General features: G+C 39.5%; 2 protein-coding genes across 2 annotated transcripts in view; one reads left to right on the forward strand and one right to left on the reverse strand.

Annotated features, from left to right (window-relative positions):
• The window catches only part of VSIR (V-set immunoregulatory receptor), a 28,980-nt gene extending 16,785 nt beyond the window's left edge, over window positions 1–12,195 (forward strand). The window contains exons 4-7 of the mRNA XM_058188067.1: window positions 1,582–1,689; window positions 4,525–4,552; window positions 7,490–7,677; window positions 10,290–12,195. Of these exons, the coding sequence (XP_058044050.1) occupies window positions 1,582–1,689; window positions 4,525–4,552; window positions 7,490–7,677; window positions 10,290–10,351 (386 nt within the window). The 3' untranslated portion in view covers window positions 10,352–12,195. The remainder of the gene's footprint in view (window positions 1–1,581; window positions 1,690–4,524; window positions 4,553–7,489; window positions 7,678–10,289) is intronic.
• Window positions 1–17,734, reverse strand: part of CDH23 (cadherin related 23) — a 719,962-nt gene that overhangs the window by 99,673 nt on the left and 602,555 nt on the right. Inside the window, exon 37 of the mRNA XM_058188066.1 lies at window positions 16,229–16,456. Coding sequence (XP_058044049.1) covers window positions 16,229–16,456 — 228 coding nt within the window. The remainder of the gene's footprint in view (window positions 1–16,228; window positions 16,457–17,734) is intronic.

A 17,734-nucleotide genomic window follows, 5' to 3' on the forward strand; every position in this document is an offset into this window, starting at 1 on the left:
TAGTAACATTAAGTGAATCTGGTTTCCCCATTGACTTTGCTTGTCAGAAGGTCGCAAAAGATGATCACGTGACCTTGGGACACTACAACCGCCATAAATATGAACCAGTTGCCAAGCATCCAAATTTTGATATAGTGACCGTGGGGAATGCTGCAATAGTCATAAGTGTGAAAAATGGCGATAACTCACTTTTTTTAGTGCTGTTGCAACTTTTAACAGTCACTAAACAAATGGTTGTAAGTCGCGGACTAACTGTATTGGCCTTATATATTTTTTATGTTACATTAAAATTACACATTTTAGATTTTAATCAACATCTACATAGTTTCTCTTTGAAGGTTAATTTGCAGTATTGAGAGAAATCATCCATATAGGAACGTGATGGATGTAAATAATAACTAAAATATGCCACCTTGTTTCTTTCAAGTCTTCTGGTTTATACTGGTTTATACAGTGGGCAGAAATTAAACACTGGGGTTTTTACCATTGTAAGAACTCATTCAGCTCACACTTGGTAGGTTTCCCTTCCTTCTCCTTCCAGAGGGAGCTGTCAAGTCTTATTTCCGTTTTAAATTTACCACAATGTAAAATGCTAATCTGCAGATAATCTTAAATATGGTTAGTGAAACAAGTATAGGCTTTTATTTGAGTAGCTTGTTTGCACTAATTGCACTTAAGTTTAAAACCTAAAAATAATTTTAAAATAATGTTCCCCTCCAAACATGAGAAGCTACATTAAAAGCTTCTGAGTTCTATCGCAAGCTTATACTATAGAAAGAGATAAACAATTGATCTAATAACTGTAGATTAACAATAGGTGGAAATTACTTCAATACCTCCACTTCAAGAATGTATTTGTTGATTACTTTTCTATCATAAAAACAGTGGTCATTATTACCTGGGGATATTTAAAATGGTTTCCATTTAAATAATGCAGTCTGAAATGTAAAAATATTTTTTTTTATTTGAAAAATAAACTAATGAAGGGAAATTAAAACTCCCTTGCTCAATTAGCAAGGGAGAGGTAATGCGATGCATTTTCCAAAATACTTTAAAAACAAATTTTCTGTAGGCTAGAAACTGAGAGACGATGACTTCTGGTTCTGCCTTAATCGTGAAGCCAGCTGGATGGCTTTGGTCCTAATAACTCTACCTCAATCCTAGGTGTCAGGAGTCAAAACTGACTCAAAGACACAAATAAATCAGGTTTGTAAATCAGGCATGAGGCACGGGGGCTGTTGCATTCAAGTTCACCCCACTAGCTTTCAATATTGGCTATGCTGATTGTATTCTAAAATAACTGAAGTCTCTGATTACTTTTCCCTGTTAGAATGGCTTCTCATTCATTGGAGGTATAAATCAAATTTTACAATGAGGAAATCTGTTTTATTTTACGGGATTCCCTTGAAATTGCAGACATTGCCACCTGGGGTATAAATTATTAGAGAAAGAGGAGGTCTCAGTCAATAACTGTAACTCAGAAAATGAGGCCACAACTTCCAATGAATAGAAAAATGTGCTTCCTTTCTGATTTCTATATTGTGGTTTTATTTATTTTTTTGCTGTTGTTATTTTTTTCAGATACCACAGCAGTCACAATTGCAACAGCGGCTTGCATTATAGGCATTCTGTGTTTGCCTCTCATCCTACTCCTTATTTACAAGCAGAGGCAAATAATTACTAACAGGCGTAAGTATCTGGATTAATCCTGTTGTTTTTTTTTTGCCACTACTTTGGTTCTTTATTTCAGTATTCCACCTAAAGTGATAAAACTGCCTTTCCTCCCATTTATTGCATGCATTACCAAATGAATGACGTTTTATTTGTCATATTTGCATTGCTGCCCATCTCACATGAGGGAAGTATTAGACTATCTAGTTGGAGGTTATGTGTTTCTCCAGTGAGACATTATTTTGGGGTGGATTCTTCCTTTATTTCTCCCCCCCATCAACTGTTTTACTGTACCAGGAGTCTGCAACCTTAAATACTCAAAGAGCCATTTGGACCCGTTTCCCACAGAAAAGAAAGCACCAGGAGCCAAAAACCTGGGTGGGCGTGGCCAACTCAATGTCACTCACTTCCACCAGTCACATGACCCCCCCAGCCATGCCTACCCACTGGTCATTAGGGCAGAGAACCAGTTGTTAAAAAACACCAGGAACCACAAAACCCTTTTGACATATCTCTCTCTCCCCTCCCTCCCTCCTCCCTCCCCCCCTCCCTCTGTATCTCTCTATGTCTCCCTCTCTCTCCCCTGCTTTCTATCTGTAGTTCTCTGTCTCTGCCCTGGCGCTTCTCCATCCCCCGCCATTGCTATTATTATTATTATTATTATTATTATTATTATTATTATTATTATTATTATTATTATTAATTAAATTTTTATACCGCCCTTCTCCCGAGGGACTCAGGGCGGTTTACAGCCAAAATAAAAACGGCAGCAATATACACATAAAACCATGAGTTAAAAAACTTATTACACAAACGGCCGAATTAAAACATTAAAATAAAACCACATAAATTATAAAATATTAAAACATTAAAACTAATTAAAATCCTATGCCAGTCCTGCGCGAACAAACAAATAGGTCTTCAGCTCGCGGCGGAAAGTCCGAAGGTCCGGCAGTTGACGAAGTCCAGGGGGAAGTTCGTTCCAAAGAGTGGGAGCCCCCACAGAGAAGGCCCTCCCCCTGGGGGCCGCCAGCCGACATTGCTTGGCGGACGGCACCCTAAGGAGTCCCTCTCTGTGCGAGCGTACAGGTCGGTGGGAGGCATTCGGTAACAGCAGGCGGTCCCGTAAGTACCCTGGCCCTAAGCCATACTCTTACTTCTCAGGCCGGGCGAGGAGAGACTGAAAGGGGAGGGCAAGGGACGGGGCCAGCCAGTGGTGGGATCACCCGACAGGGAGCCATAGCAGAGGGCCCAAAGAGCCACATGTGGCTCTGGAGCCGCAGGTTGCTGACCCCTGTACTATACTGTAGGCAGAAGGAGAAGGCTCAGGAATTCTGGGAGTTGAAGTCCACAGGTTGCCATTTTGCCCACCCCGGTTTTATAGTTACTCATTCACGCAAATAGGAAATTTCCATTACTGGGAAGACCTTTTTATGTTGAAGCTGCTTATTCTAAATCTGGATTTAGCTTGCTTTCATTTTTATATGCACCATTGAATGTCTACATACAGTATCTTGTGTTAAAATAGCACAGGTAAGATGCTGACGAAATATATTAAGGTTAAATATTTGTGAACGATTTCTAGTCTCAAAATACACTGCAAAAGAGCTAAATCCTTTTTGCGTTTACAGAAAACAAATTAAATGTGAAACCACAGCATCCTGCCTAGAAAGATCTCTGTTTAGAACTCCATTAGTGAAGTGATAGTCACATTGTTAAAACCAGTGGCACATGGAGTAAAATAAATAAGATTTTGAAAGGGGAAAGAATCTGATGTTTGTTGTACCACTAAAAATAATCACTTCTTCTGATCAAATTTTGTTTCATATTGCTGTAAAACTATGATATATCATTTTAGTCATGTGTCAAAATGTGATGAAACAACCAGTGTATCATCAACTAGATTAATCTTTCCTAACTTGAAGTCCTCCAAATGTGTTGCATAACTCAAGACTTCAAAACTTCAACTCAGAAGTTCACACCTTCAGTGAATAATTCATTTGTTGGCTATTGGCGAAGGGAGTTTTAATCCAGCGTGCCCTAAAGATAGCAGGTTAGGAAAGGTTCCTGTAAATATTGTTATATTTTCAATTGACTGAGAATAAACATAGAGTAATAGAGCCAAAATGGACACCTACTAAGTTATCAGATTTGTGTCAATAGGTGGCTGCTGGACTTTCATTTTATTGTTCCATGTGGATCTTTTCGACAGGAAATATCCAGACATGTGTTTACCTGTGAAAGCTTCTGCATTTAAAACTAGAGGGATACTTTTGGATACGACTTGAATAGTACCATCTGTTCTTTGCAAATGAGAGGTTAGGTAATGCAGATTGCTGTGTTGTAATGATTTGGCTATGTTTTAGCTTTAGTTTTATTCCAAAGATGCCTTTTACAGGAATATAAACGGCTGAAATAAAGGATTCGGCTCCTGAACACAATATAAAAGAGTGAAATAAAGGATTCGGCTCCTGAACATAATATAAATGGGTGAAATAAAGGGTTCAGCTCCTGAACCATTTGGGTCAAGTATCTGTACGCCATATGAATGAGTACTTTTTACTTGTCTAGTTCAAATCTCCAAGCCAACAAGTGTTGGACCAAAGACAATGGAATTAGTTGCTTAGGAAAAGCAAAGCGAACAGTCTCTGCTGAGGAAATAGAAAAGGGTTCCATTCTCTTAAATGCATGATGGTACCCCCTAGCTATTGAACAAACCCCATGGTCAGAAGGATTGTGTTTTAATTCAAGGGACTGAAGGATACTTTTCCTATGGCTGAAATATTGGGATCTAATGGGTGTGAAGCAGGACTACCTGCTCTTCCTGTAACAAAATTGCATTTGCTTTCGCAGGTGCTCACGAACTCGTAAGGATGGATAGGTAAGCCAATGCCTTTAATCGTACCATATATTCGTTATTGCAAAACCACATTGTGGGTGATACAATAAATGAAGCCTTGTCAAACAAAAGTCATCAAACCAATTTCAAAAATCTAAAAGTTTGAAGGGATGCGTGTCTGGCAGGTCTGTTTTAAAGAGGAATTCAACAAGAAGATGCCACCGATAAAAACAACTGTGTGAAACGTATTTCCATCGGGGTTTGGCACAGAGCCTCTTCACATTTTTTAAGAATGCTGACTTACCAAAGGCTTTTCATCTAGGCCCGTGATGACAAACTTATAGCACACGGGCCCGAAGTAGCACGTGGAGCCATGTCGCCCGGCACGCATGGCGTCACCCGTTCCTCTTCTGGGTTTCTGGCATGCATGCGTGCGCGATGATTAGCTGGCCTTTTTGCATGCGACAGGGCTGGAAACTAGAAGAGCTGGTCTTCTGTTTTCCTGCATGCGCATGTGCGCTGGCCAGCTGGTCATCGCATGCGCATGCATGCCAGAAACCCTGAAGAGTAGCTAGCTGAAACTGGAAATTCAGTAGCTGAAACTAAGTTCATTTTAGGGCGTGCGCATGTGCCCTGGGCAGCTCCTCTTCTGGGTTACGGCCCAGATGTGTGCACGGTCCCTTTTCGGCATTCAGTGCCGAAAAGGTTCTCCATCTAGGCTAAGTTACTCCCTGAGATCAAATAAAAATTTCTTTTGAGTTGCACTGCTTCCTAATGACTTCATAGACATGTCCATATCATGCGTTGTTTTTTTTTAGCAGCAGTTCAAAAGTGGTTTGCTACTGATTTGTGCTGGAAAGTTTTTTTTCAACTGATTCTAGCTTAACAACCCTTGTTTCCCAGAGAGTTCTCATCCAAGTATTAATGAGATCTTAGTTTTCAAGCACAGATAAGGTCACCTAGATATTGACACTTCTTGAGAAACTCTGGGACTATGCCATTTTGGATGTGAAAAGTCAAGAGAGTGTCTTGAACTGAACTTGAAATTAGCTGGAAATCAATTTTCTTAGAATTGGCATGATTTGATCTATGATTGCTTAGCAGTTGATGGATGGAAGCTATGGGGCAGAAATCTCTTCTCACAGCTTCAGGAAGAATGATGAATTGGCAAGCGTGCATGGGTAGGAGGACTCTCTCTCCTTCTCATGCTCTTCAAGGACAGCTTTCAGACCCATTAATTTTTTTTTTTCATCCTTTACGTGGAGGAAAACCAAGATGATTGTAATGAATTAAGAGAGGGGATAGAAAAAGGCTAAGAGTTGGCACTACGGCATCATGGCTGTCTTATTTTCTGCTGACATAATAACTTTATCCCAGCAATTGGGGAAAACCCTAATTTGAATAAGGCAACATCCTCAGGGCAGACATAATGCAAAGCAGTCCTCTTACTACAGATGAAAACAAAAAAACTCTGATTTACTTTTTGGCTTAGGCCTTTGCTTATTTAGTCAGAACCCTGTCCAGTGTCCATCAGCTTTTTCTAGGCATGGTATGACATTATTAAAGCCTTTACTTGAGCATTCTCTTTTTCAGGCCACAAAAATATACCGTATATGCTGTATTTTTTGAAGTATAAGACGCACCTTTTTCCCCCCAAAAGAGGGTGAAAATCTGGGTGCGTCTTATACTCTGAATGTAGCCCCACCCAGCTTCTCAAACAAAGGTTTCAGAGGCTGAAAGAAGCTTCAGAAAAAAAGCTCCCAATCAGAGCTTCAGAAAAGAAGCCCCCAAACAGAGTTTCAGAAATGAAGCCCCCAAACAAAGCTTCAGAAAAGAAGCTCCCAAACAGAGCTTCAGAGGCTTTTTTTCTGAAGCTCTTTTTCGGAGGCTTTCAGAGGCACAGAGCCCATAACCAAGGAACCTGTTGCTAAAGTTCACATCTGAGAACAGCTGATTGGGGATATTCCAGGAGGCCAATCCATCTGCCAATCAGCTTTTTTCTTATTTTTCTCCCCAAAAACTAAGGTGCGTCTTATACTCTGGTGCGTCTTATACTCCGAAAAATAAGGTAATAATAAAGACCATTGATGGTGTCCCTATATAAAAAGTAAAGGTTTCCCCTGTCCCGTCACGTCTGACTCTAGGGAGGTGGTGTTCATCTCCATTTCTTAGCTGAGGGAGCCAATCCAAAGATACTTCCATGGCCATGTGGCCAGCAGGACTATACACTGAGGGGCATGGGACACTATTACCTTCCCACCAAACTGCTACCTATTTATCTATTCACATTTGCATGCTTTCAAACTGCTAGGTAGGCAGGAGCTGGGGCAAGTAATGGGTGCTCACTCCATTGTGCAGTGTTTGGGTCTCGAACCTGGGCTGTCAGCTTTCCAGCTGACAAGCCCAGTGTCTTTAACCACTGAGCCACGCTGCCCCATGGCAATATATAAGTAGAGGGTTATTTTTTTAGGGCATAAATTTAGCCTAAAATATTAAAAATAATAATAGATTTCTAATTGGTTTCTATCTTGCCCATTTTCTGATCCCTCAACACACCTCATATTGCACCCCTCCCATCAATAGCACCGAGTAAGAATGTTTTTTAAATATTTATACTAATAGTTTTCTGACATTTTGCTTTAAAGTGTCTGGAATGCTAGGAATGTGAAAGGCTGGGACTTGACCCCAGGGGTGAAATGCTACCAGTTTGGACCGGTTCGACCAAACTGGTAGTGGCAGTGACACATGGTTCAGAGAACCGGTAGTGGTAGCACCGCGAGGCTCTGCCACCCACCCGGACGTCTTTACTTTCTGGTTTTAACCAGGAAGTAACCTGTTTTTTACCCTCTGTGCATGCGCAGAAGGCTTTGCGCATGCGTAGAAGGTCCAAGCATGCACTTCCCAACTGGTAGGGAAGGTAAATAGATTTCACCCCTGCTTGACCCTAATGAGATTATCTGACTCAGCTTTCTTTTGCAGCAGCGCCCACGGCATTGAGAATCCCGTCTTTGATGCTGTCCCTGACGTAGAGTCAGAATCCAGGATCAGACCACAATTATCATTTATGGCGAGCCGTCAGGCTTCAGAGTCAGACCGACACCTTCTCTCAGAGCCAAATACCCCTCTCTCGCCTCCAGCCCCGGGAGAATGTTTCTTCCCATCACTCGGTAAGTATTTCATTGCAGGGTTGAGTGCATGCTAATGGCTATCAGCAAACATCTGTCTACATAGGTCTCTTCCATTGCTGAAAAACTTTCTTTGTTTCATTCATTCATTCATTCATTTGTTCGTTCATTCGCTGCTCACCTCACCAGTGGTGGGATTCAAATTTTTTTACTACCGGTTCTGTGGGCGTGGCTTGGTGGGCGTGGCAAGGCATAGCTTGGTGGGCGTGGCAGGGGAAGAATACTGTAAAATCTCCATTCCCTCCCCACTCCAGGGGAAGGATACTGTAAAATCTCCATTCCCTCCCCACTCCAGGGGAAGGTTACTGCAAAATCCCCGTTTCCTCCCGATCAGTTGGGACTCGGGAGGCAGAGAATAGATGGGGGCGGGGCCAGTCAGGTGGTATTTACTGGTTCTCTGAACTACTCAAATTTTCCGCTACCGGTTCTACAGAACTGGTCAGAACCTTCCGAAACCCACCTCTGCACCACAAGGTGACTCTGGGTGGCTTACAATGTTAAAACATATAAAGTATAAAAAAATAATAATCTTCTTTTCTTCCTAGCGTTATTCCCGCACTAAGGCAGGGTCTGCTTTATGATTATAATGAATACTGAATAAAATACTGTAAAAATACAAATTATCAGCTATAACTAAAAGATGGGGAGGGAAGGAATAGGATGGGCGGGCTGGGTGGGAGACTGGATCTATCAACCACTTCCACTGTGATGCTCCCCAATTGCAGCCTCCGGCCAACTAGCAGAAAAAGATCAGGAGGGCTGGAGCCAACCTAACTCTGCAGGGCCAACAAGTTATTCCAAAGGGGAGGATCCATGGCAGAGAAGGCTCCGACCATTTAATATGCACCGGATTAAAATTAAGAGACGAATATATTATTAACATTGCGTTTTTTTAGAATACTGATTATCAGTATTTTAGTTTATTTAAAAGACTAGCATTATTTGCTTAAATTTAGAGAGGTTGTTGCGTTATTTCTTGTAAAAGTGTCATTTTTATTATTTGTTTGAAGTATATTTGTTTTTTGTGACTTTTGTTTTTGTTGCTCCCTCTCTCTTTCCCTTTTATGTTAATTTGTAGTTTAATGTTCAACTTTGAAATTTAATAAAGATAGTTGAAATAAAAAAAATACAGTCATGCATCATGAATACGTAGAAGAGTGTCCTAAATCTTAAATGTTTTGTGCCCCCAATTGGAGAAAAAGCAAGTATATGAAATATAATTCTTCTACTGTAAGGGTCTTTGCTGTGAGCAAAAACCTTCTGTTAGATAGACTGCAAATTGGAACCAAATTATTTCCATTGGTATTGGCAAAAAGGAAGCATTTAGATGTTACTAGATCTTGAGATGTTTCTTAACTTCTCTGTAGGATAATGCTATAGCTGCCAGGCTACTTTTAATTTCCAGAGTATTAGCTTAAAGTAAAACAGTAATGACTCTTGTACTGTGTTTCCCCGAAAATAAGACTGGGTCTTATATTAATTTTTGCTCCAAAAGATGCATTACGGCTTATTTTCTGGGTAGGTCTTATTTGAGGGGGGGGAATACGGTACTAAATGCATCCATCTGGCCGACAATCTTAACTGGGGCTTATTTTGGGGGGGTAGGTCTTATATTACGAGCATCCTGAAAAATCATGCTAGGACTTACTTTCCGGTTGGGTCTTATTTTCGGGGAAACAGGGTAGCACTTTCTATATCAACAATATTTGTGGACTAGTATTAGCTCCCACACAACTGATACAGAACTGACAGATAAATATCCTCCATTTTGCTATATATCAACAATCATAGGATCATTCGGTTGGAAAGGAGGTTGTCCAATCTCCAGCCCAAGCCCTTATATAATCTCAGCCAATGGTTGTGCAATCTTTTCTTGAATTTAGAATGCATTCGATGTCATTTCTTAAGAATTTATATAATATGATAAATAGGTTGGTTTGTAAGCCATCAGAAGAGGGTATTACTTTTGCTTCTGCAGGGGACACCAGACGATTTTTTTTTGTAGAAAATCTTAGATTGTGCTAAGATGGACAAATTAACAGAAGAAATTAAAAGAAAAGGCAGAAACAGGATATTATGTAATATGGGATAAATGGTACAAGTGACTGGAGACCAGAAAAAATGGTCAGTGATGAAAGGGGAGAAACAATAAGTGCAAGGTGTATGTAAGATAGTGTATAAAATGTATAAATTTAACATTAAGAGTGATAGGAATTATAAAGTAATAAGGGATAATGGGACAAGAAGGATATAAATATTATAACGAGAATTGGGAGAAAATGTAAATATTAGGAGGTAACCGCTACAAAACAATTGTAACAAGGGAATGTATATTATTTGTTTTGTGTTTGTTATATTGTGTTGTGTTATAAATAAAAAACTTATTAAAAAAATTGTAGGCTGACCGTGGTTTCTGAGGCATTTAATGGGAAATGACTACTGCTCCCATTTATTGGTGCCATTTTCCCCTTTACTTTTGGGAAGTAAAAAAGTGGGTGGGAAGAAATGGGCTAAGCAGTCTTCACATTTAAATAACTAATACCACAACAAAATCTAGGCTGAATGTATTAATTCATGTTGTTAATATTTTCCAGATCCTATTCCTGATTCACCGGATTTAACAAAGGAATTGTCAAAGGAAGATGATGTATTCTGAATTTTTAACAGCAATATGAACAAGGCTTATTACTTGCTGCTTTAAAGGAGAAAGAGAGGTAGAGACAGAGGGAAACAAATGTGAGAAGTTTTTAGGAACCTGTTTCTAAAGTCTTGGAGGTGCTTTTTGACTGTCCTAATATTTCAATATATTGTTGTTCTCTGGTTTCTGAAACAATTCAACGTGGAGAATATGGAAGACAAGGAAATATTATTTTACTCTCCTGGAATTCTGCAAACTTTTTGGTTTTTTTACTTCACTGAAGTTACTGAAACGTGTTTCTAATGTGTTGTATGGATTAATTAGATCGAGATCATGTTACATTTTTTTTAACTATAAGGGGTTGTGAATAGTACCATCCCCAAGCCTCTGCAGTCAAAATGCCTTGACTCCCTAGAAACAGAAAATAATGTACATGTGCAATATTTTTTTTTTACTTTGCATATGTATCCTTTAAATGATTGTATGTTTGCACATGTTTTAACATAGTGATAAGATGCTTTGCTTGTATCCTGTCCTCAAAAAACCCCAAATGAACTATCTCCATATTTCACTCTAGTTCTAATTCAGTCTTTCCTTTGCTCTCTTTTTATTTGCTTAATGATTTAAGGAAATCTAGATGAAGGTTCTCAACTGCATAACTTACAAGTTAATATTATTTGTAAGAATATGTTGAAAATCATGAAGGATACATGTTAGAACATAAAAAATGGATTTCAGTTTAGCTCTGTTGAACAACAGATTGCTTTTACAAGCTGTTTCATAAACATGTTAAAGAGGGTTTTAGAGAACATTATTAATTTGGTACATTTTGTTTAAATGATAACTCTATGTCATTCTGGTATAATTTATCCTGTGCTTTGCAAATGTTTATGGCTAAGTAGGCAGAGGAAATGCTTTAACTGAAAGATCTTTCCAGTTGTGAATTATAGAAATAATTCATGTTGATAGCTTTAAGTTAAGCTGTCTGGAGAAAAATAATGTCTTTGATAGAATAGAAAGTACAAGTAACCTTTGCCATAGATAAAAATTGGCCAACAGCAATCGGTATTTAGAGTTGTTTAGTCTTTAGTAGTCATTCTGTCTAGCTTCAGTCAACCTTTTTCAACATCAGCAACTTTAAAACTTGTGGATTTGAATTCCCAGAATTCCCCACCACCATGCCACCAAGTTGCTGATATTGAGAGATATAACTCTAAATACAAGACATTCTTATAAAGAATGAGTGATATTTTAAATGTGTCAGAGATTTCATAAACGTATAATAGCCAAGATCAGTCAAGTTAATTTTATACCGATGCCTAAGAAGTGCCTTATCTTTTGTCTGGCAATAACATTACAACAAAGATAAATTACATACAATACTTAACTATTTGTAGCAATTTCAAAGACAGCTGCTCAACATTGCCTAATTGTCCCCTTTTTTTCTTGGTGAGGTATGATTAATTTTTCTCTTGAACAATTCTATTTTTGAGAGAATTGTTGCAATGTCTTCTGTTGCTATATGTACTCTGACAAGCTAGCCTTTATTAAAACTCATCCTTACTCAATGTAGGAAACATTCCTGAATTGTATGTACCAAGTAGAGAGAATGAGATGTTCGGGCTGTTCACCATTAAAAGATACATTTAAATAGTAATTTTTGCTTAAGAACAAAAATTAAAGAAGAAAAAAGGAGGTAAGCTAATTAATTATATGAAGAAATTGCATTCTTTTCGTTCTGCTTACTTCCTCCTGCTGGGTGATTACTTATCCTGTGTACAAGCAAACTCCTTTGACTTGCCCTCTGAATGGGTTCATTGTTTATTTTCTGTTGATAATAAATTGATACAATAAAAGTTTAATGTGGCTATTATTTTTCTTTGGTGACAAAAAGAACCAGATCCGTTTTACTTTTGTGACAGAAGGAGCGATATCTAGTTAAAAAAAAAGAAAAGTCAAGCTGATTCCATGTCAGAGTCTTTGACACTCTTAGCATCAGAGGATCAAATTAATAAAAGTCTGCCTTATACCACTCTGGTGTAAAATAATCTAGCTTCCTTCCCAATTATATTTCCTTCCCAAGATATTTTTTTCATGGAAAATAGCTTCAAGAGACATGTAGCCTTACAAATTAGACCTGCAACCTTAGGCACATTGTACTTTAGATACATTTCATTAAACATCATGGTTTTCTTCCGAGTTCACACATTACAGTCAGTGGTGGGTTGCTACCGGTTCGCCCCGGTTCGTCATCAAATATGATCTGAAGTGAGCACACGTACGCAAGAGCAAACCAGTAGCAGAGGTAAGTGAAACCCACCCCTGACTATAGTAATGTTGCAGAATTTGTACACTTCTTTAAGGCCCAGCTTCTAACAGCTAAAACTACTATACAGTTACCTTCAAGTTTCTGATCCCCCTTTTTATATATAATAAGGGGGGGAAAATGAGCAAGCTCTATTTTAATTTACTCTGCTGGACCTATGTATCTGTATCTACCCAAAGAAATCAAATATGACACAGAATAAGAGAAACTATGAAGGCAATCTAGTGCTTTGTATCAGAACTCAAAAGAGGTGCTTTGGGTGTATAGGAGCCCAGAGTAGCATTTATTTGCAATCCCTTCAAATAATCTTTCCCCAAGTTTACTGCTTTGTGGAGATGGAATGTGAACCACTACACACGCTTAGTGACTCCCATAGATCTTAGAGAGTAGATCTTAATGATTTTACAGATCATAATAGAAATATAGAATAGTTTGATTTGACCTGTTATACAGGACAGTCTTTCTAGTAAGTGAGTATTGCATGATGAAAAACATTAATTGTGTTGTAAATGTTGTACCTTGATGAACGTATCTTTTCTTTTATGTACACTGAGAGCGTATGCACCAAGACAAATTCCTTGTGTGTCCAATCACACTTGGCCAATAAAAAAAATTCTATTCTATTCTATTTTGTAACTGGCACTCTTGACCAAAGCCATTTCCACAGTCTATCCACAAATCCTCAGTAAGAAAGTGTCACATCGGTAGCTGTAAACCAGTGTCTTTCAAACTTGACAATTTTTAAGATGTGTGGACTTCAATTCCCAGAATTCCCCAGCCAGCATGAAATACAATTACACCAAGGCTGTCAAACTTGCCGACTGCGGCCCATTAGTGTCACGTACTGGCCATGCCCACGTCCCCAGAGGGAGGGGAAATTCTCATACGTCATGTGACACTGCAGTGACAATGCAAATTTGACACCCCTCAATTACACTATATATTTATTCAGCAATAATCACACCACTAAAAAGATAAGGGGGCAGAGAATATACAAATAAGGGGCGTGCATAAGAGCACCAACGTGCCTACCGTTCCTGTCCTAATGTTCCCTTTGATTGTATCCAATTTCATATAGTTATTACATACTTATGATTATATTTATGCTTATATATTGTATAGTTATTTCATGCTTATGCTTATATATAACTGTTGTGACAAATAAAATAAATAAATAAATAGATAAATGGCTATACTTTGTGAATTTGGGATCCAGGCTACTTTAGGGACCATCTCATCCTGGTGGGCTTGGCCAACCACACCCATACTGGCAGGAGAAGCATGCTGCAGTTCCTGTTAGCCTAAATACTCTCGGTAGCAGAGTCCAGAAGGACCTTCCCTGCCATTGCACCTGCCCTCTGGAACATCTTGTTCCCTGGAGTAAGGTTGGCTCCAATTCCCCCGAACTTCCATAAGAACCTAAAGACCTCGGTCTGCCAGTTGGCTTTGAGCGCCAAAGGAAGAGCATCATAGTGGAGATGGTTGATAAATTAACAACAGATCCCACTTCCCCCCCCCCCTCATCCTCCTTAACTTTAATTGGGGCACAGTGTTTGGCTTTATATATTAATTTATGTCTTTTAGCTTATAGAATTTTTATCTTTTACGATTGTAAACTGCCCAGATGTCCCCTCAGCTAAGATGCACAGCCAATAAATTTTATCAATCAATAAAAAAGAATAATTTGCTTCCTATTTAGAAATTTAAGGTAAGGTTTAAGGTAAGGTTTAATCAGCTTTCACGGTTTCAGTGTCAGCCATTTTACAAACCAAATTATTGCTGTTCATTTCTTCTCCTTTGTGTTGCCATTCAAAACAATTATATGTTCGATAGTAAAGATGAAAACCAGATATACCTAGATTATTTGTCTGCAACTAATATAAAAAATGCAAACTTTTAACCAGGAAGTAATGTGTTTTTTAACCTTCTGTGCATGCGCAGAAGATTTTGCGCATGAACAGGTCTGCGTGTGCATGTGACGTGGTGTGTGCACTTCTGAGCCAGTAAGAAAGGTAAGTAGATTTCACCCCTGCCTTGAATGTTGGTAATGCATATAACAATGTTGTACCCTCTTATGAAAATTAAATAGTGAGGAGGTGTCAGAAAATATCAGGAAACAAAAAGTCAACATAAAAAACTTTACATGCATATTTTAATCTTAAATTTGCACAGAGCATATCTTTACCTCCCTAACTTCTGAATAAAACTTGCTGAAAAACCCTTTTCCTGTTTTTGAGTAAAGGAAAAGTATGTTTTACAAAACACCAACACAGATACATTACTGAACATAAGCCAGAGGTCTTAGAATTAAGGAGATGTAGAAGTGATCCCTGAGGAAATGATTATTTCATTTTGTTTTGGGGCTCCACCTAAACCATCCACTGGAAATCCGCAAAGCAAAATTTAGTCACTTCCTGGTAAAAAAGTAAACTAAGCCAACTATATAAGTGAGTGAAGGACTGCATATTATTCTATACTAATTTGGTCCAAAAGAGATATGGGACAGTTGAGCCTGTATTTTTAGTACTAAATGAAAATGAGAAAATAAGAGGACAAAGCTCGGGAGGAACTGAAATAACACCAAGAACTAACCCTGAGATGAAACTGAACTGCAGTTTCAGGTTATGCAACACGTATTCTGTGCATAAACCTGACTGAACGATAACCCCCAAATTACTACTAATTAAACAGTTATCTTTGTAAATCTAATCAATCACATATCTATGATTTCAGCATTCCTCATTATATATGTCCCCAATTATGCTGTCCTGATTATATATACTGTGTTTTCCTGAAAATATGACCTGCCCTGAAAATAAGCCCTAGCTTGATTTTATACGTGTGCCCAATATAAGCTCTACTCCCAAAATAAGCCCTAGTTAAGACCACGCCCAGTCAGGGGTGCATGGGGTGGGGCGAGGTGCATGGATAAAAATTAAGCTAGGGATGGGATGGGGGGGTAGAGCTGCCCTACTTACCAGGTCTCGCGCACCCTGACAACTGCCTTGCCGGCCCACTTCTTCTGCGGCCACTCGTCCCCCACCCCCCACACTTGTGTGTGTCATCCCTGGCCTCCGTTTTGTTGTCAGAAGCCTTCTGGAAAGGCCTCTACAGTTGAGAAACAAGGTCTGGATTGAAGCACGCCTCACCCCCAGCCTCTGTTTTGCCAGCAGAGGCCCTTCGGGAAAGGCCTCTACAGCCGATAACAGAGCTCCGGATCAATCATGAAACTTCTTTTAGCAAACAATATATAACTTTTGCCCACAAAGTTATCATTAAGATTCAGCAGGCCACACAATTTTTATACAAGCAATGCACATTTTATACAGAAGATGCAAATTCCTAAGCTTATAAGAAGGTATAAGAAGTAACCCAGAGGCTCTTAAGCTTAAGTACGGATTAAAGATATTAACCTAGCATTTTCTAAATAAGTTTCCAGTTTCAGTCATAGGTTGGACTAAGTAAAGCATCCCTATTTTTCATAGCCACTTTTTCGTAGCTACCACTTTCAATAGTTCCCAACTGCATCACCAATTCCTAAGAGGAAATTTAATAAAACCACTGCTTACCGAGAGCGCTGGGTTGCCTTCATCCTCCACAGTGACCACCAGCTGATAGAACCGTTGTCGTTCACGGTCTGGAGGGGAAGGGCGGGTGGCGATTTCTCCAGTCACTCTATCCATGCGGAAGGTCAGTTCTTCATTGCCATGGACGATGTAATAGGAGAGGGCACTATTGAGGCCACTGTCCCTGTCAGTTGCTCGGACCTGAGCCACAGCAGTCCCTCCACCTACATTCTGTGCAAATATTAGACAGAAGGGTTGGAAGAAAGAAAATTAGGCCACAGAAGAAGTAACACTGAAGTTTATACTAAATCCAAACGTAGGGTTTGTGGAAGAAGGAATGGCAGAACCTGGGGCCGGGGGGAAAAGAGGTATCAATCTAGAGCAGGGATGTCAAACTCACGTCATCAAGTTCGCATCACATGACGTATTGGGACCTTTCCCCCCTTTGCTAAACTGGGCGTGGGCATGGCCAGCGTGTGACACATCCGGCCAGTGGCCCGGCAGTTTGATAGGCCTGATCTAGAGGAAGGGTCTTCAAACTTGATCACTTTAAGACTTGTGGACTTCAATTCCCAGAGTTCCTCAGGCTGAGGAATTCTGGGAGTTGAAGTCCACAAGTCTTAAAAGTGGCCAGGTTTGGAGACTCCTGGCCTAGAGTCCGTGCCTAGTCACAAGCAAACTAAGTCCAACCCTCCTTGAATGCCACTGACCTTATCTAACTCTCAGCAGGTGCTGGCCGTTAGCAAAGAAGACTCTTGTGCATGGGCTATGCAGCAATAAATCAGTTTAATTAAACCTTCGTGTGTGAATCTTGTCTTTCGAGCCTGACAGATTTGACACAGGCTAACACAGGTAATCCTTAATATACAACCATTCATTTAGCGACTGATCAAAGTTACAAAAGCACTGAAAAAAATGACTTGCGTTGTTGCAGTATCCCCATGGTCATGTGATCAAAATTCAAGTGCTTAGCAACTGGCATGTATTTGTGACAGTTGCCGTATCCTAGGGTGTCATGTGATCTCCATTTCAACTTTCCAGCCAGCTTCTGAGAAGCGGTGTTAATGGAGGAAGCAAGCTTTGCTTAATGACCACATGGTTCACTTAAGAACAAGCAGTGATTTGCTTAAGAACCATGGCAAAAAGCTTGTAAAATTGGTCATCGCTCACTTAACCACTGTCCTGCTTAGCAACGGAAAGTCTGGTTCCAACTGTGCTTGTAAGTCGAGGACTATCTGTAAATAGTATTTTACAGTATTCAGGCTTCTTCTCTTGGCAGACTGGCTATTTTTATGGGAACCCTAAACCCTTATCCATCTGAATAGTGTTGATGAGACTATGGGACTTCCTTGGAGTGCTTATGTAGTAAACGTTCCCATCCGATGGTTTCAGGTAATATGGTTTGGATGCATTTGTCTTTTGGATAAGTATATAACAACAGCCTAATCCAGTAATTGGAATCTGTCTTTATCATCATGTTTTATTGCTTTATTACACACATCCTGTTGA

The sequence above is a fragment of the Ahaetulla prasina genome, chromosome 6 (assembly GCF_028640845.1).
Source record: "Ahaetulla prasina isolate Xishuangbanna chromosome 6, ASM2864084v1, whole genome shotgun sequence".
Taxonomy (NCBI): domain Eukaryota; kingdom Metazoa; phylum Chordata; class Lepidosauria; order Squamata; family Colubridae; genus Ahaetulla; species Ahaetulla prasina.